Genomic DNA, 20436 nt, shown 5'->3' with positions numbered 1-20436 from the left:
ATCTTTATCAAATTGAAAGGGATGTTGAGTATATAATGATGTATCATTGAAGCCCATGTAAAATGTGTTTTCAAGGGATTAAAAATATCCCTGCTACTTGAAAGCAAAAGTGCTTATTTGTTAACTCTAAAAGCTATAAAAGCATGCTGATGGATTTTTTTTTCCTTGACAGTGTTAAATAAAGTCTAGGGTGTATGAAGATAAGTGCCAAGCCATCCCCGTCATATACAGCATGTGACAAAACACCCTACAAGCCAAGATTGTATGAAAATGATGACCAGGCTTGTTACATTTGTCATTTAGATACAAAAGATGCTAGAACTAAAATAAAACAGTTCTGATTCCTACAGTGAAGTGTGGCCTGAATAACAAAGACTCTTTTGTTTATTTTCTTCCCTAGAGGGGTGGGGCCCCTTGAAAGGCAAATGGGATAAAACCAGAATAACCATGTTTTTCTTCAAAAAGCTTCAGCAACACATAGATTACTGGCTTTCGTTCATTTAGGGTTGCTGGTGTGGTACACAGTTATCACAGTTAAAAGGGAGGTAAATAGGAGATTTTAATGACAGTGCATACTTTGGATAAAAACTGTTTTAAAGCATGTTTTCAAAATCCCCAAGACAAAAACCTACATTTGTTTCATTTGTGATACCTTCTATAGTGCTTCCCCAGATCTTACATATGTAGCAAGAAACACCTTGAAAAGTGTATTGTATAGCTATTATCTTGTCGTGTACAAATATAATACATTCTGAAGTAGTATATCTTTTTGTTGGTGGTGGTGGTGTTTGTTTTGTTTTGTTTTTTAATAAATGGGTCTCACTGTGTAGCCCTGACTCACCTGGACCTCACTGTATAGACCAGGCTGTCCTGGAACTCACAGAAATCTACATATCTCTGCTTCATTTTCCTACTGCCAGGATTAGAGGTGTATGCCACTAGACCCAGCTTTTCTTTTTCTTCTTTTCTTTCCAAGTGTGTCTTAATTTAACCTAAAACTCCAATGGATTTTAATATCCTTCTGAATTGAGCATTGGTATTTACATTACTCCCATGCAACACACACCATTCTAGGACAGGCTTACAGTTTGGTCTAAATATCCTAGCTCTTTTTGCTGGCACTAAGCAGACGACCAGCTAGTGGTATGTTTTACTTCTCCCAGATTCAACATTTTTCACACCTGCAAAGTTGGAGGGTACTTATAGACCAAATGTTATGAATTGTTTTGAAGATAGTAGGCTATTTACTTAAGATTCCGAGAATCTTTGAGATATCCAAAGAATAGAAGCATTGTTGTCATGTAGCACATCCCTTTGGGCCTGTGCACCTATTTCCTGGAATAGCCCAAACCAAATAATTACAACAGTCACTATCTTTTTTATGTAACATTTCCTTTACTATTCCCTGAACTTCTAGCCTTAATCTGTTCCTATACATCAAATGCCTTGCCCTTAGTATTTACTCTCAGCATCTTTGTAATGTAAAAACTGTGAGAGAACAGTGGGCTCACCGGTGTGTTTGCCTTCCCTTTGCAACATCTCTGACAGTATGTGCAGGTACTCTACATTTAGGAGTGGATAAGCTCTGCTTGTATGCTGATCCAGATTCCAGTCATGCTGTATGTACACGACAATGTGGGATGGCTTTCAGATGCCATGATTCCAAGCAGAGCTGCAGTGGTCTTCCCGCAGTCCCCTCTGGAACCCTTTTCTGTTTTAGCATCTTTCCATTGCTCTGTATATCACAAAATGGATCTTCAAAAAGCATTCTTTCACTCTTTCAGGACGTTTATTCCTGGGATGTGCTCAAGACCTCTTCTCCTCTCTCTTTAACTTTCTCTTCATAACACCTTTTCTCTAGAAATCTTATACACTGTGGAAAAGTCTGAGACTTGTGCGTTTCAAAAGTTTGTTCATTCAAACAAATTTACAATACAGGATTTCTGGAGTTTCCTGCCAATTCTTCCTGACTGTTTTGGCCTTGGTAACTGCAGATGTGGTCCAGGAGTTTGTGGAATGTCACTCCTGAGAGGCTGGTATCAGACGCAGTAATTCCTGTGCAAGCGTCAGAGGGAAAGGAGGAACAATGGTGGCGGTGACCGACATACCAGCTGCTGGACCCACAGGGCTTATTCGCACAAGAACTCTTTGAAGCACCTGCGTGTGCGGCTCTTAGATAAACCTACTGAATAAAGATCATATTTGAAAAGGAGTGCAGATACTAAAATCTGGAGTAATAACGTCCTTCTGTTTCAGGGGGATAAAAAGATCTGGAAAGGGAGTTTTGAGTCTCTAAGACTGCAGTTGATTTTGAGCTAACTTATTTAAATTTCTTCATTTTGAAGTAGTTTACCTAGCTCACATATTTTTTGTGTGAATAAATAATCAGGTAATTCAATCCAGAAACAAAAGTTACAGTTCTCAAAATTTGAAGAAAAGAAAGAAAAAGCTATTATTTTACTGGTAATTAAGTCAGTGAAGTTTAAGGGGGGTCTATGAAATCAAAACTTTTTTCATTAATGTCACAAAAGATAGTCATCACTTACTTTCATATTTTCTATCTTCATATAAATTGTTTAGGTGCTTAGATCTTTGGAAAGTGAGTTTACCTTTGGAATTATAGCTGTAGTGAGGGAGCCTGTGAGCAGGGAGGCCGCATTGATACACAGTGTGCCTTCCATCCTGCCTCTCTGGTAGGGGTTACAGTTTTTCATCATTGACCTGATTGGTGAGCCTCTTAAATATCCCTGATAATAACCTCAGAACAGGCATAATTAACAAGAATAGCTTTCTCTGTGCCAGGATGCTGGGCGGGGGGGTACTTTACAGGGACTCGTTTTGTTCTAATAAGTTTACAAAACTGATGTAAACATTCCCTTTTTTGTAAACCCTGGATCTGCCTGCCTCATCACTAGGATACGCATCACCTTAGCAGAGATGCCAACTTGGTGTTTGCATGAAGCCACTAACGTGCTCTTCAGACTGCAGGGCTTGACACTTCACCCTATCGTTGCTTTTTCTTACTTTATACATTTTTTCTGTTCTCATATAATAACTAAAAAGTTATGATACTCTAAATTTCAAGTTACTGTTTTTTGTCACATGTTTTACTTTTTTATAGGGCTTAATTTTTATTTAATTCTGTTTGTTTATTTGCGTGTCCTGATGATATTTGTATTTTCTTTGTAATGATCTTGAATTATATACTTTTTGAATCCCTTATTTTTAATTTTTATTTGTTGTTACCAAGATGTTATAGCCAGTTTTAAATGCCAGTATTTTGGGCTTCTTCCTTTGTAAGAGGATATCAGTGTTAACTTCTAGCTCTTCTGTGGAGATTAATAAACAGTTTGAAATGCTGATTTAGACAGTGTTTTTAAAATGCTATGATGCACTTTGGTGTCTGACTCTTGCTTAGTTAAATGTTTTGTAGCATTATAACATAGTTGGATTCAGCTCATCTTTTAAAGCAGTTGTCAGAAAAATATGGGCCAGCATGGTAGAATGTATTAGCTCAATACATTGTCTCCATTTTATTATGAAGCTGCTGAGGAAGCCATGATATACAGCACTGTCATTACAGATCTATTGTTAGGATGGTTCCACAGTCTTCTTTGCACTGCCATTAATTTATAGCAGTAAACAATATGTAGCCTTCCAACTGCAGCAAAGCAGAATCTTTTAATGAGGTGGATGTTATTACCACAATAAATCAGTGCTTTCCCGTAATGTATAATTCAATGTGTGTATTCCCACTGTAACTTCTCTGAGTAAGCTGATAGTGTATCATTGTCATTGCACAGCTCCACTGCTCCTTGTTTTTTTTTTAAACCTTCTTTTATTTGGTGACTTCTTTTTTTATATGCTTGCAAATAAATGTGGTATGTCTTGATAGCCATCCTCTTATAGCAGGCTTCAGAAACCAACTGTGACAATACCAGCCAGAATCGATACTGTGGGTTCTACCTACATGAATCTCAGTAGGATGCCTTTTCTTTCAGATGCTAGTGAAATCAATCCTAATTGGTCTTAGCATTATATTCAAGAAATGTGATTCTATAACTATTGATTCACTGAGATACTCATTTGGAGAGTAATAAAAATGGGAGCAGATAAAGTGTATAGTTAATACGCTGCTGCCCCATACAAAAGGCACATTGATTCTATTTTTAATTCATATAATTTGTCTTCTAGTGATTTTATTTCTTTTCTTCCTTTTACATGGCTGTATCTTTAGGGATAACATCTAAAATACACTCAAAGGCTCTCCACATTGGTTCTGTAACAAAGAAAAAAATTCCTGGAAAGAATTTGATTTTTACTATATATTTAGTAAGTCAAATATAAGTTTTAGTACTGAAGCTAATAGTTTAAAAGAAGGCATTTTAAAATTAGTAATATGACACTGGCTTAAAATAGTAATTAAGTAAATGTTATGGAAACTTAATTATAAAATAAAAAAATGTAAAACAATGTTGGTTAGAACCAAGATATTGTTGGAGGAGAACAATACTGATAACAGTTTTGAATGTTAAAAAAACTGATAATTTAAGAAATACAGCCAAAGTGCTGACTTTAAAATGTTGCTTATAATCATAATATAAAAAGTAGTCCAAGACCTGATCTAAACATGGTTTCCTTTTTACTGTATAATATCTGAATATATTCATTTTCAATTAATGTTATTTATTTTGAGTTTGCATTTTCCTCATGAATAGTCAGATATTTTCTTGGTCTTATAAATATGAATAACTTATAAAATTCCTAAGCAATATAAAATAATTTTATGTCTTATTAGGGAAGTTATTTTTGAATTGGCATTTATATTTGGAGTAAAGACTAGAGATTTTTCTATAGATTGGTGTTTCCATAGACCGAACTGTAATTTAATGTGGTTGATCTTAGCATTCTTAGAGCTGTATCCCCTTCTGAGAGTCTCAAGGATACTTTGTCTTCCTTAAGAAAATGTCAGAATGTTGCTCATTATTCATTCAATTCATATATTCCTTGAATAGCAACAGCCATTTCATGCCTGTGTCCTGTAATGCGCTTGATACCTTATAAGCAATTGTTTTATTTAAACTCTTTTTACCTCAGTTCTAAAAGATTATTTAAAAATAATAGTTAACATTCGTTGAGTGTGGCCATGCATGGCTTAAATGACCTTAGTGTATGTGCTTACTCTGTTTTCCAAAACAAACTTCTGACTATGCATGTGCTTTCTAGTGAGTCCAGGGTCTTCACTTTATTGATTCTGAAACTTCTGTTGACATGTTTTATTTTCCAGAAGATAGTAATGTCTTTACTGTTTCTTGTTTTGTGTTGTTGTTGTTGGTGGTGGTGGTGGTGGTGGTGGTGGTGGGTTGTTCTTAATTCATGAAGGCAATTAGAGGCCAGAGGTCAATGGATGTCTTCCTCTATCTCTTTCAACCTTATTTTTAGAGGCATACTCTCTTACTGAAACTGAAGCCCATTGATTAGACTAGGCTGGCTTTCCAGCAAGCTCCGCCATCTGCCTGTGTCTGCCTCTCCAGCATTAGAGTTACAGGTGTGCATCACCTTGCCCAGCTTTCTCATGGTTTCTTGAGACATGAACTCAGGTTCTAATCTTGCAATGCAAGACTTCACTGACTGAGCCATCTCTACAGCCCTAACCCCCTAACTTTTTATTCAACTTATGTTAGCAGAATGTTCTAGTTGAATCTTACTCCCTTTCTCTTACAACCTCTTTGCATTTAGTCCCCTTTACCACTTTGTTCCATCTTCTCAGAGATAGAGTAAGTCCTCTGACTCCAAGAAGTTTCCAGTTGTTGCTTCTAATTATAGGTACTTTCTAAAGTATGATAAAGCTCATGTTCACTTCATGTAATTCTGCTTTTGGGACTGATTAATTAAAAAAGCTGGTGTAACCACCCAGGCGGTGGTGGAACACACCTTTAATCCCAGCACTCAGGAGGCAGAGGCTGGTGAATCTCTGTGAGTTCTTGGCCAAGGTCTACAGAGCTAGTTCCAGGACAGCTAAGGCTACACAATGAAACCATGTCTCAAAGTAGGGGAAGGAGAGGGAGCTGGGATTGCCATGTGAAGCAAGCTTCTTTCTAATTTAAATTTAAAAAGAAAGAGGAAGAAAGAAACAAACAAACAAAATTTAAATAACAAGCAAACAAAAAAAAACCTTGTGTGTAACAGAAATGACAGGTTTACCTGTCCACTTAGTTATCTGTGTATGTTTAGCCATGCTGGAAAAAAGTGTGTGTGTGTGAATTTTTCTGTTTGTTGTTTGAATATATTGCTGTTGTTTTTCTAAGTGCAAATACATAGATTTTACATTTTATTTTATGCATACTTATAGTATAATATTAAAAGAATGGGAGAAATAAAGGATAATTACATTTATATTTCATTCTCTCCTTCCCCTTTCAATGGCAGCCAATAGGAGCTTTGAATCCCAAAAGAGCAGCATTCTTTGCAGAACGGTTTGAGTCATGGGAAGACGATCAAGTTCCAAAGTTTCACTATGGTACTCATTACTCAACTGCAAGTTTTGTTCTCGCATGGCTTCTAAGAATAGTAAGTTCAATTTGAATAATAGACCGTGACTAAATAAATCCAAAGTTTTGGGGAATGTACAATGATTGGAAATCGTCAGCATTTTTTCAACATTGAAAATAGTTTTAAACAATTGAATTTGTAAATATATTCTTTAGCAAATATTTTGTGCTGTAGCCATAAAAATGTTTCCTCTATAATTTTGTAACTGTCTTCTTCAAATCTGTGTCTTCAGATGATGCCTATTGTACCAGATTAGCTGAATTCATTTCAAATTTAACGTGTTTAAATAAGAAGCAGCTAAGGTTTCATTAACACAGACATGTAATTACACATTCTGGTAGTTGCATTGCTCCAAATGGAGTAAGTGATATGTGTTTTCAAATAACCAGCACTGTTGTGTATTGATAGCATTAGTTAAACAAGAAATATTTCTTTAAAATTGAAAGGTAATTTATCTACCAAAATGTAGTTTCTTTGGGAAACATTAGCAGCACATCATTAATTAAAGCTTGTTAGAAGAGTATGGACAGATATAAGTCTTAGAAGTAATTTATAGGACTTACCTACTGGCAAGCAGTTATCCATTCACACGTGTCTAAGTGTTCTTTTACTAAGAAGGGGCCTTAGCCTTCCAAACATTTTCCTTTTCTTAATCACAAATTGTGAGCCTTAACGATAGAAAAATTACATATTGTACTATTTCCTGAACACCAAAGCAAATGCACCTAATTCATGCCTATATGCTATTCATAACCTATTCTTGGCAATGAAGGAAGATGATGGAAACATTATGGATAACAAAATTTTGAAGACATAGAAACATTCAGAAAAAATTAAGAGCTGTGATAAATTAATTTGGCTATAACTTGCATTCTATACATTGGACATGTTACTAATGGCTACCACTAGTTAAGGATTTAGATATAAAGATTTATAAGAACCTTAAAAGACATAAAAGTTTTTTCACTTCTTATATTTTAGGAACCCTTTACAACCTATTTCCTAAACTTGCAAGGAGGGAAATTTGATCATGCAGATAGAACTTTCTCATCAGTATCCAGAGCATGGCGGAACAGTCAGCGTGATACATCTGATATTAAGGTACAGGTATATTTCATTGTATGGTTGTTATAGTCAGTTTGTTTCTTATTGAGTGGGTGTTCACGATTTCTCTCCCCTGATCCAGCCATATTTATGGGAGGTAAACCTCAAAGAATGGAACCTTAATTAAATGGCCAAGAACCACTATCCGTACTTTTTGTTTTCTTCTTTGTATGTTTCTGCCTGTCTGTCCACCCATTCTGAATGTCTTTCAATCTCACTAGTTGTAAATTTTAATTGTAGAATGTTTTTCGCTTCCCAACATAATTTGAATTGTATGTTACATAAGCAGCATGCTGCACCCGATTCCAAGCATAGTGAAGAAAATTACCAGAGTCTGAAACTGGAAAAATCTCTGGCATAGTTTATTTGGATCTCTCAAAGCTCTATTCTTAAAATAATCACTATTATAGCTAATGTAATCCTTGCTAGCCTTCCACTTCTATCTTTAGAAGTCTAGTAATTGATTTTTTTTAATATAATGCCTCTTTCTACAAGGGACTGGATTGGATTCTGTTAAAGTATAATGAGATGTATCTGTACATAAATAATTGTACTATATGCGGATAAAGGTAACACATGAGAAACAGGCATTTGAAAGAAGAAAAGTTATATTACTATGTATGCATTACTATAGAACACTTACAAAACATGTAGTGGGGTGTTAATGGCATGTCACTTTTAGATCTGCTACTTTACAATGTAAAATATATTCTATTTTATTTGGCATTATAGATTACAATATCATAATGATACTTTCTATATCAAAGATACTGTGTTGAAGATTCTATTGTATACAAAAATAATCTTTTGTATTAGAACATCTATCAAGATTTTTTTTATCTTATACTCTGAAATACTTACTACTGAAGTGCTCTTTAAAATCGTCCAGTAGTGAGTGGGCCAGTTACATGACTCAGCAGGTATAATCTGGATAACCTAACTTAAGTCTCAGGACCTATGTAAAGATGAAAGGAGACACAGAACCCCACAAAATTGTCAACTAAACTCCACATTAATGCATTGGCATATGTGTATCCACATATGCATCATACAAAAACAACAATAATAAAATCACTTTAAAAGAATCATCATTAGATAAATTTGTATTGATGATTAAGTATATCTAATAGAAATAGTTAAGAGCTTTAATAACTGTTGTTGAATTCTACCTCTAATCCCAACTCTTTTATTTCATGCTTAACTATTGAGAAGTTGTAAGATTTTTGTTGTTCAAATAAATGAAGACTTTGGGATTTTTACTCTCTGAATCCTTTATTTAAGTCTCATGACTGAAAAATAGCTCTCTACTTAAATTTGGTAATAAAAGTATATACTGGAATTGTTATAACTGAGAATTATTTTTCCTTCTTTATTGAAGAGACTTTGGATGTCTTTCACCTTCTGCTTCTGTTTCTGTCAATACTGAGCATTCTAGTTTATGCTTAGATGGATAGGATATGTGCATGACAGATCCTTGTGGTTTTATTATCTCCTTTTTCATAAATTCCCAGACCTTTCCTTTCCGTTGTTTTCATAGTATTATATTTATTCTAAAGCAATTTTATACATGAGTACAATGTATCTTGATTACGACTATTCCCTATTCCCTCCTTCCATTTCTATTGGACCCTTCCCCAAACTATTGTCGTCGTCATTGCCTAACTCCTCCTCCTCCTCCTCTTCTTCTTCTTCTTCTTCTTCTTCTTCTTCTTCTTCTTCTTCTTCTTCTTCTTCTTCTTCTTCTTCTCCTTCTCCTTCTCCTTCTCCTTCTCCTTCTCCTTCTCCTTCTTCTTCTTCTTCTCCTCCTCCTTCTTCTTCTTCCTCTTCCTCTTCTTCTCCTTCCTCTTCCTCTTCTCCTTCTCCTTCTTCTTTATTTTGTTTTATTTTATTAGTAAAAATAGTTATTTTCATACAATATATTCTGTTCAGGGTTTCCTCTCACTCATCTCCTTCCTCCCAGATCCATCCTGCCTTTCTCCTCTCTCTCTCTCTCTCTCTCTCTCTCTCTCTCTCTCTCTCTCTCTCTCTCTCTCTCTCTCTCTCCCCCTCCCTCCCTCCCTCCCTCCCTCCCCCTCTCTATTTCTATCTCTCTCAAGAAAACAGTCAGCAAATAAAAAAGGCAATCGAGTAAAGATAAAACAATATAAAGAAACTGATGAAACACACACACACTAAAATTTCAAAACCAGAAACCATGATATGCAAGCAAAATACTGTGTATTGTATGAAAGAAGAATAAAGAAAAAGAAAGAAAAAACCCTGAACAAAGCAATATAAGGCAATATCCAATTATACCTTTGAGTTTGTCTTGTGTTGGCCCTCTTGTTATGGGAATGAGGCTTGGCTTTACATATGGTTTCTTTACCCAGTGAGATTGCCTTAGAGAAACTGATTTTTCCTTTATGAATGTTTGTCATTTGGAGGTAGTTTCTTGGCTAAGGATTGTGCTCAATTTTCCATTTCAGTTTTAGCACCCAATTTGGCTTGAATGTATGCAGACCCTAGGCATGCTGCCATAGTGTCTCTGAGTCCATATATATGTCAGTCCTATTGTGTCTGGAAGACATTATTTTCTTACTATCATCCATCATGCCAGCTCTTATAATCTTTCAACCACCTCTTCTATATAGCTCCCTGAGCCATGATCGAGGGATTTGATGGAGACATACTTTTTAAAAAGTGTTTCTTTAAGACTTATTTATTATGTATATAGTGTTTTGCCTGCACAACAGAAGAGGGCATCAAATCTCATTATAGATGGTTATGAGCCACCATGTGGTTGCTGGGAATTGAACTCAGGTCCTCTGGAAGATCAACCAGTGCTTCTAAGCGCTGAGCCATCTCTCCAGCCAGAGACATACTTTTTCCCACTTTTTTAAAATTTAAATTAGAAACAAGCTTTTTTTTAAAATGTCAATCCCAGTTCCCTCTCCCTCCTCTCCTTCCCTGCCCCTCACTGACCCCCCCCCATCCCGTCCCCTTTCTGCTCTCCAGGGAGGGTGAGGTCTTCCATGGGAGATAGTCAAAGTCTGTCATATCATTTGGAGCAGGGCCTAGGCCCTCCCCATGTGTCTAGGCAGAGAGAATATCCCTCTATGTGGTGTAGGCTCCCAAAGTCCATTCCTGTACTAGGGGTAAATACTGATCCTCTACCAGAGGCCCCATAGATTAACCAGACCTCCAAACTGACATCCTTGTTCAGGAGGTCTGGAACAGTTCTATTCTGATTTTCTAGCTATCAGTCTGGGGTCCATGAGCTCCCCCTTGTTCACGTCAACTATTTCTGTGGGATTTCTCCAGCCTGGTCTTAACCCCTTTGCTCATTACTCCTCCTTCTCTGCAACTGGATTCCAGAATTCAGCTCAGTGTTTAGCTATGGTTGTCTACTTCTGCTTCCATCATCTACTGGATGAAAGCTCTAAGATGGCATATAAGGTAGTCATAAATCTCATTATAGGGGAAGAGTATTTAAGGTAGCCTCTCCACTATTGCTTAGATTGTTAGTTGGGGTCAACCTTGTAGATCTCTGGACATCTTCCTAGTGCCAGATTTCTCTTTAAACCTATAATGGCTCCCTCTATTATGGTATCTCTTTTCTTGCTCTCCTCTATTCTTCCCCTGACTCAATCTTCCTGCTCTCTCATGTACTCCTCTCCCCTCCTCTTCTCCCCTTCTCTTTTTCCTAACTCCTTCTCCCCTCCCCTCATGCTCCCAATTAGCTCAGGAGATCTGGTCCCTTTCCCCTTCCTAGCTTCTCTGGCAATGTGGATTATAGGCTGGTATTCCTGTGCTCTATGGGAGACATACTTTTTAAGACTCGGTGTTCCAACATTTCTCATTCTCTCAACACTATTCAGTTGTGGGTGTCTGTATTTTTCCCTTCAGGAGAAAACTTCTGTGATGATGGCTGGTATGTGGGAATAGCAGAATGTCATTATGAGTCATTTTATTGTTACATTCCTTTAGCAGAATAATAGTATTTGACTTCCCCTAGGTGCATGGCCAATCTAGTCTCAGCTTCTCAGACATCCAGTGTCAGGCATGGATTTCATCATATAGTGGTTGGTTACTGTGATGGTTTTAAAAGGTATAGCACCCATAGATGCATGTGTTTTAATACTTGGCCTATAGGGAATGCGACTATTAGTAGGTGCAGCCTTGTTGGAGGAAATGTGTCAATGTGGGAGTGGGGTTTGAGATCTCATATGCGCAAGCTAAACCCAGTGTGGGTTACAGTGGATCAATATATAGAACTGTCAGCTACCTTTCCAGCACCATGTCTATTTGCATGCTGCCATGCTTCCTGCCACAATGATGAACTCTGAACTGTAAGCCAATCCCAATTAAATATTTTCCTTTGTAAGTGTTGCTGTAGTAATGGTGTCTCTTCATAGCAATAGAAACTATATAAAACAGTTATTCCCACAACTACAGAATATCTTGTAGTCAGGTTGCTATTGTAGGTTAAAGGCTTTTGAGCTGAGCAGTTGTTTACTTTTATCCTCTGCGACCATGCAGAGTGCATTCTAGTAGCATGAACAGTAATCAGTAGGGATGAAGGTCCTAGGCAGGCACCAGCTAGACTTCACCATATGCAATGAGATATAAAGATTTTGTCATTATCATATAGAAGACTGCAGATAGATCCATGTCTATCACCATGCACAAAACTTAAGTCTAAATGGATCAAAGACCTCAATATAAGTCCAGCCACACTGAACCTCTTAGAAGAGAAAGTGGGAGGTACCCTTGAACGAGTTGGTACAGGAGAGTGCTTCCTGAACATAACACCAGTAGCACAGACACTGAGATCGACAATTAATAAATGGGACTTCCTGATACTGAGAAGCTTCTGTAAGGCCAAGGACACAGTCATCAAGACTTGAAATTTGCAGGCAAATGGATGGCACTAGAGGAAACCATCCTGAGTGAGGTAACCCAGACACAAAGTTCAAAATTCCATTGCTTTTTTTCTGCTGAGTAATACTCCATTGTGTAAATGTACCACAATTTCTCTATCCACTCTTCAGTTGAGGGGCATCTAGGTTGCTTCCAGGTTCTGGCTATTACAAATAATGCTGCTATGAACACAGTGGAACAGATGTCCTTGTTGTATGAATGTGCATCTTTTGGGGATATGCCTAAGAGTGGAATTGCTGGGTCTTGCACTAGGCTGACTCCCATTTTCCTGAGGAATCTCCATACTCATTTCCAAAGTGGCTGTATGGGTTGGCACTCCTACCAGCAGTGGAGGAGTGTTTCCTTCTCTCCACATCCTCTCCAGCATAAATTGTCCTGGTGTTTTTGATTTTAGCCATTCTGACAGGAGTAAGATGGTATCTCAAAGTTGTTTTGATTTGCATTTCCCTGATGGCTAAGGATGTTGAGCACTTTCTTAAGTGTCTCTTGGCCATTTTAGCCTCCTCTATTGAAATTTCTCTATTTAGAGTTCTATACTCCACCTTTTAATTGGATCCTTTGGTGCTTTGGAGACTTGCTTCTTGAGTTTTTGTTAATTTTGGAGATCAGCTCTGTGTCAGATGTGGGGTTAGGGAATATCTTTTCCCATTATATGGACTGGTTTTTTGTCTTTTTGACTGTGTCCTTTGCCTTACAGAAGCTTCTTAGTGTCAGGAGGTCCCACTTATTAATTGTCGATCTTAGTTCAGGAAGCAGCTTCTTCAGCATCTAGTGAGATGATCATGTGGTTTTTCTTTCGCAGTTTGTTTATATGGTGGATTACATTGATAGATTTTCTAATGTTGAACCATCCCTGCATTCCTGGGATGAAACCTACTTGATCATCGTGGATGATTTTTCTGATGTGTTCTTGAATCCTGTTTGCTAGTATTTTATTGAGTATTTTTTGCATCAATGTTCATGAAGGAAGTTGGTCTATAGTTCTCTTTCTTACTTTGTGTAGCTTGGGTATCAAGGTAATTGTAGCCTCGTAAAAAGAGTTTGGCAATGAGCCTCCTGCTTCTATGGTGTGGAATACTTTGAGGAGTATTGGAATTAGCTCTTCTTTGAATTTCTGGTAAAATTCTGCACTGAAGCCATCTGGGCCTGGGCTTTTTTTGGTTGGGAGACTTTTGATGACTGCTTCTATTTCATTAAGGGTTATAGGTCTGTTTAGATTGTTTATCTGTTCTTGATTTAGTTTTTGTCAAGTGTTATCTATCCAGTAAATTGTTCATTTCCTTTAAATTTTTGAATTTTGTGGAGTACAGATTTTCAAAGTATGCCCTGATGATTCTCTGGATTTCCTCAGTGTCCGTTGTTATGTCCCTCTTTTCATTTCTGATTTTGTTAATTAGCATGTTCTCTCTCTTTTGGTTTTTTGGACAGAGGTTTGTCTATTTTGTTGATTTTTCTCGAAGAACCAACTCTTTGTTTCATTGATTCTTCTCAATGTTTTCCTGGTTTCTACTTGATTGATTTCAGCCCTCAATTTGATTATGTCCTGGCGTCTGCTCCTCCTGGGTGAGTTTGCTTCTTTTTGTTCTAGAGCATTCAGCTGTGCTATTAATTCTCTAGTGTGACTGTTCTCCAGTTTCTTCATGTGGGCACTCAGTGCTATGAACTTTCCTCTCAGCACTGCTTTCAGAGTGTCCCATAAGTTTGGGTATGTTGTATCTTCATTCTCATTGAATTCCAGGAAGACTTTAGTTTCTTTTTTTTATTTCTTCCTTTACCCAGGGATGATGCAATTGTGCATTGTTCAATTTCCATGAGTTTGTAGGGTTTCTGCGATTTGTGTTATTGTTGAACTCTAATTTTAATGCATGGTGGTCTGATAAGATACAGGGGGTTATTCCAATTTTTTTGTATCTGTGGAGGTTTGCTATGTTTCCTATAATGTGGTCAATTTTAGAGAATGTTCCATGTGGCACCAAGAAGTAGTTATATCCCTTTGTGTTTGGGTGAAATGTTCTATAGATGTCTGTTAAACCCAGTTGGGTCATAACTTCTATTAGTTCTTTTGTTTCTTTGTTAATTTTCTGTCTGGACGTCCTGTCTAGCCATGAGAGCGGAGTGTTGAAGTCTCCTATTACTAGTGTGTGAGATTTTATATGCAATTTGAGCTTTAATAATGTTTCTTTCACGAATGTGGGTGCCTTTGTATTTGGCGCATAGATGTTCAAAATTGAGACTTCATCTTGATGGACTTTTCTTTGATGAATATGAAATGTCCTTCTTCATCTCTTTTGATTGATTTTAATTTGAAGTCTAGTTTGTTAGATATTAGGATGGCTACAGCCGCTTGTTTCTTGGGTCCATTTGATTGGAAAATCTTTTCCCATCCCTTTACTCTGAGGTAACATGTGTCTTTGATGTTGATATGTGTTTCTTGTATGCAGCAGAAGGATGGGTTCTGTCTTTGTATCCATTCTGCTAGTCTGTGTCTTTTTATATGCAAGTTGAGTCCGTTGACATTGAGGGATATTAATGACCATTGATTGATGATTCTTGTTTGTGCTTGATTTATTGGTAGTGGAGTTATTGTGTGTAGGTTCTCCTCCCTTTTTCTTTTGGTGTTTGGTAAAGTGGGATTATCTATTGCCTGTGTCTTTGTGAGTGTAGTTATCTTCGTTGGGTCTAGGTTTTCCTTCCAGCACTTTCTGTAGAGATGGATTCATGGATACGTGTTGTTTAAATCTGGCTTTGTCATAGAATATTTTGTTTTCTCCATCTATGGTAATTGAAAGCTTTGCTGGATATAGTAGTCTGGGCTGGCATCCTTGTTCCCTTAGCGTTTGTAGTACATCTGTCCAGGATCTTCTGGCTTTCATAGTTTCCATTGAGAAGTCAGGTGTAATTCGGATAGCATGTTCTCTCTCTGTCTTTTGGTTAGTTTGGACAGAGGTTTGTCTATTTTGTTGCCTTTATATATTACTTGGCCTTTTTCTTTAGCTGCTCTTAATATTTTCTCTTTATTCTGTAGGTTTGATGTTTTGATTATTATATGGCGAGGTGACTTCTTTTTCTGGTCCAGCCTATTAGATGTTCTATAAGATTCTTCTATTTTCATAGGCATATCCTTCTTTAGGTTAGGGAAGTTTTCTTCTATGATTTTGTTGAATATGTTTTCTGTACCTTTGAGCTGTATTTCTTCGCCTTCTTCTATACCTATTATCCCCAGGTTTGACTTCTTCATGGTGTCCTGTATTTCCTGGATATTTTGTGTTAGGGATTTGTTGGTTTTGAGATTTTCTTTGGTTGACAACTGTATATCCTCTAATGAGTCTTCAACACCTCTCTTCTATCTCTTGTATTCTATTGCTGATACTTGCATCTGTAGTTCCTGATTATTTACCTAGCTTTTCTATTTCCAGCATCCCCTCGTTCTGTGTTTTCTTTATTGTTTCTATTTCAGCTTTCAATCCTTCAACTGTTCGAGTTGTTTCCTTCGTTTGTTTGGTTGTTTTTTCTTGGTACTCTTTAGATTCTTTGAGACATTTGTTTATTTCTTGAATTTTTTGGTTCGCCTTTTCTCCCATTTCATGGATTTTTTTGTTTGTTTTTTCTTCTATTTCTTTAAGGGATTTCCTAGTTTCCTCTTTGAAGGTCTCTATCATCTTCATAAAATAATTTTTAAGGTCTGTCTCCTCTGCTTAGTCTATGTAGTGCTTTTCAGGTCTTGCTGGCATTGGTTCTCTAGATTCTGGTGGAGTCATGTTGGTCTTTGTATTGCTGAGTGAGCTCTTATTCTGTATTCTTCCCATCTCTTTTTCCAGTGGGTGCAGGTGGGGTCTTTCTGTCTCCACTGGTCTCCTTCTTTCCTGAAGCTGAAGCTGGGAACGCTGAAACTGAAGCTGAGGTCGCTGGAAGGGCTGATACCTTTCCTGAAGCTGGAGTTGCCAGAGGTTGGGGCCTGGAAGGGCTGATGCCTTTCCTGTGTAGGCGGGTCTTCTGGATGCCAGGAGAGGTCCCCAGGAAGATTGAGGGGATGGGTGCTGGGAGGGGGATAGAGAGTGGCCCCCCGGAGACCCAAGCTCACCTGAAGCTGGGGTCGCTGGAGGTTGGGGCCTGGAAGGTCTGATGCCTTTCCTGTGTGGGAGGGTCTTCTGAAGCTGGGGTCACCAGAGGTTGGGGCCTGGAATCAATGATTTCATTTTTAAAACCACTGAATAATATGCCATTGTATATAATACCACATGTCGTTATCCATTCATCTGTTGATAAACATATAGACTACTTCTAATTTCCAGCTGTTATTAATAAAACAACAGTGGACATTATTGAGCAAGTGTCTTTGTTGCAGGATGTATAGTCCCTTTGTGCATATGCTGAAGAGTGGTATAGCTGGATTTTGTTTTATTGTTTGGTTTTTTTCAAGACAGTGTTTCTCTGTATTGTTTTGGAGCCTGTCCTGGAACTCACCTTGTTGACCAGGCTAGCCTCGAACTCACCTCTACCTGCCTCTGCCTCCCGAGTGCTGGGATTAAAGGTGTGTGCCACCATCACCCGGCGTATAGCTGGATTTTAAGTTAGATCAATTCCCAGCTTTCTGAGGAACCGCCACACTGAGTGCCATAGTGACTGTACAAGTTTGTGCTTTGACCAGAAATGGATGTGTGTTCCACTTACCCCATATCCTCACCAGCATGAGCTGTAATTTATTAATCTTGGCCATTCTGACTGGTGAAATCTCATGATGACTAAGATGTTGAACATTTCTTTAAATAATTTTCATCCATTTGTGTTTCATCATTTAAGAACTGTTTAGATCTGTACCCCATTTTTAAAATTGGGTTACTCATTTTTGTAATATTCAGTTTTATGAGTTCTTTATATATTTCAGATATTAGCCTTTTATCAGATGTATAGTTGGTAAAAATAAAAAAAAATCTTTTTCATTTTGTAGCCTGCCGCTTTACCCTAATGATGCTGCCCTTTGCCATATAGAAGCTTTTCAGTGTCATGAGATCCCATTTATTGATTGTTGTTTTTAGTGCCTATGCTAATAATGTTCTGTTCAGAAAATCTTTTCCTGTGCCAGTGAATTCAAGACTGTTCCCCACTTTTTCTTCTACAGGGTTTCTGGCCTTAGGTTGAAATCCTTGATCCATCTGGAGTTAAAGTTTGTGTATGCATGGTGATAAGTATGGATGTATTTGTATTATTCTATATGCAGCCATGCAGTTTGACTAGCACTTTTTACTAAAGATGCTGTCCTTTTTTTTCCCAGTGGGTATTTCTGAGATATGTATGTATGTATGTATGTATGTATGTATGTATGTATGTATGCATGCATGTATATATGTATGTATCCCAGGAATCCACAGGTGTGTGGACTTATGTCTAGGTTTTCACTTCATTTCTACTGATCAGCCTGTCTGTTTTTATGCCAATAACTTGCTGTTTTTATTTCTACAGCTCTGAAGTACAGTTTGAGACATGCAGTGGTGATGCCTTCAGCAGTTATTTTATTGTGCAGGATTGTTTTAGCTGTCCTAAGTTTATTTTGTCTTCATATGAAGCTGTATGTTGTCTTTCAATTACTTTGAAGAATTGTGTAGGGATTTTTATGGGAATGCGTCTGTAGATTGCTTTTGATAGGATGTCCATTTTCATTTTATTAATCCTACTGATTCATGAATATGGAAGATCTTTCCATCTTCTGATATCTTCTTCAACTTTTTTCTTCAGTGTCTATAAGATTTTATTATAACAGTCTTTCACTTGTTTATTTAGAGTTTCCCCAAAGTTTTGTTTTGTTTTAGGCTGTTGTAAATGATATTGCTTCCTTTGTTTCTTTCTCAGTTTCTCTCACATTTGTATATAGATGAGCTACTGGTTTTTCTGAGTTAATTTTGTAACCTGTTACTTTGCTGAAAGTGTTATTCAGATGTAGAAGTTTACTGGTAGAATTTTTGGGTTATATATATAAAATTTTATCAACTGCAAATAAAGATATTTTGGCTCCTTCCTTTCCAATTTGTATCCCCTTGATCTCCAGTTGTCTTACTGCTTTAGCTATGACTTCAAGTACTATATATTGAATAGATATGGATAGTGTACATCCTTATCTTGTTCCTGATTTTAGTAGAAATGCTTTGCATTTCTCTCTGTTTAGACTGTTGTTGGTGTTGGTCTTTATTTTGTTGAGGTTTGTCCCATGTATTCCCAGCCTCTCCAGGACTTTTATCATGAAGGGATATTGGATTTTGTCATAGGTTTTTTCTACAGCTATTGAGGTCTTCATGTCCTTTTGTCTTTCAGTGTATGTGGTCAATTATTCTTTTAATTGATTTAAGCATGTTGAACCATCCCTACATCTGTGGGATGAAGCCTACTTGATCATGGCAGATAATCTTTTTGATGTGTTGTTACATTTGGTTTGCAAGTATTTTATTGAGAATCTTTACATTTATGTTCATAAAGGAAGCTGGTCGTAATTCTCTTTCTTTCATGTGACTTTATGTGATTTGGGTGTCAAGGTGATTGTGACTTTGTTAAAGTAAGTCCTAATGATTCTCTGGATTTCCCCAGTCTCTTGTTATAATCCCTCTTTACTCTCTAATTTTGTTAATTTGGATCTTCTCTCTCTACCTTTTTGTTAATTTGGCTAGGCTTTATAAATCTTACTTTTTCAAAGAAGCAACTCCTTTAATTAATTCTTTGTTTCTATTTTATTGATTTCAGCACTGAGTTTGATTATTTTTTTGCTGTCTACTCCTTTAGGGTTTTGTGAAGATGGAGGTTTCTGCCCCACCTGGTCCCACAGCCCCTTTGCCCCAAATAAACAAATAGATGCCCTACTAATTATAAATCTGTTAGCCGATGATTCAGGCTTCTTATTGGATAGCTCTGTCTTAATTATTAACCCATTTCTATCAGTCTATGCATTGCCACGAGGCTGTGGCTTACCTGTAATCCAACATGTTACTCTTTTGGCAACATAGCATCTCTTGGAGGCCTCTCTCTGCCTTCCTCTCCCCAGCCTTCTCCTGGTCTGGTTGCCCTGCCTATGCTTCCTGCCTAACTACTGGCTAATCAGTGCTTTATTCAGCCAATAAGAGAAATGTATACACAGAAGGACATCCCCCAACAGCTATGATTTTTATTTTGTTGTTGTTGTTGAATAGAGCTTTTGGGCATGTTGTTAAATTATCAGTAAGAGATATCTCCATGTTTTTCTGTGTAAGCACTTAGTGCTGTGAGCTTGCCTCTTGGAACTGCCTTCATTGTGTCCCACAGGCTTTAGTATGTTGTGTTTTCATTATTATTCAATTAAAAAAGTTTTTAACATTTTTTTTATTTCTATCTTTACAAATTTTTCATTCAGTAGTGAACTGTACAATTTCCATGAGTGTTGGGGAAGTCCTGTGTATATGTCAATAAAGCACTGTTGGCCAATAGGGAAGCAAGATAGGTGGGACTAGGAGTTGAGGAGGACTCTGGGTAGGAGAAACACAGGAAGTCGAGATGTAACTGCCATGGGGTAGGAAGCCCGGAAAATACTTAGATGAACAATTATAGGATAAATACTTAAGTCAGAGCTAGCCAGTAAGAAACAAGCAAGGCCAGCAGCTTCATAATTAATATAGCCTCCTGTGTGTTCATTTGGGACTGATGCTGCTCTGGAACCAGGCTGGCGGGAAGGCTTCTCTTTACACATGAGTTTGTATATTTTTTGTTGTTCAGACTGTTGATATCCAGCTTTAATATATGGTGGTCAGATAGGATGCAGGGAGTTATTTTCAATTTTGATTTCATTTTTTAAATCTTTTTCTTATTTTTGACATTTGCTTTGTGCCTAAGTATGTGATCGAT

The 20436-nt window shown here is 37.2% G+C and overlaps 1 protein-coding gene across 4 annotated transcripts in view; it reads left to right on the top strand.

Annotated features, from left to right (window-relative positions):
- Lrba (LPS responsive beige-like anchor protein) overlaps positions 1–20436 on the top strand; it is a 539975-nt gene that overhangs the window by 384935 nt on the left and 134604 nt on the right. For all 4 annotated transcript variants that reach the window (XM_040752567.1, XM_040752566.1, XM_040752565.1 and 1 more), the window contains exons 45-46: positions 6430–6570; positions 7534–7653. In XM_040752567.1, coding sequence (XP_040608501.1) covers positions 6430–6570; positions 7534–7653 — 261 coding nt within the window. The remainder of the gene's footprint in view (positions 1–6429; positions 6571–7533; positions 7654–20436) is intronic.

Source organism: Mesocricetus auratus, unplaced genomic scaffold, assembly GCF_017639785.1.
Source record: "Mesocricetus auratus isolate SY011 unplaced genomic scaffold, BCM_Maur_2.0 Super-Scaffold_100009, whole genome shotgun sequence".
NCBI classification, from domain to species: domain Eukaryota; kingdom Metazoa; phylum Chordata; class Mammalia; order Rodentia; family Cricetidae; genus Mesocricetus; species Mesocricetus auratus.
This window is presented reverse-complemented; position numbering and strand designations above follow the sequence as displayed.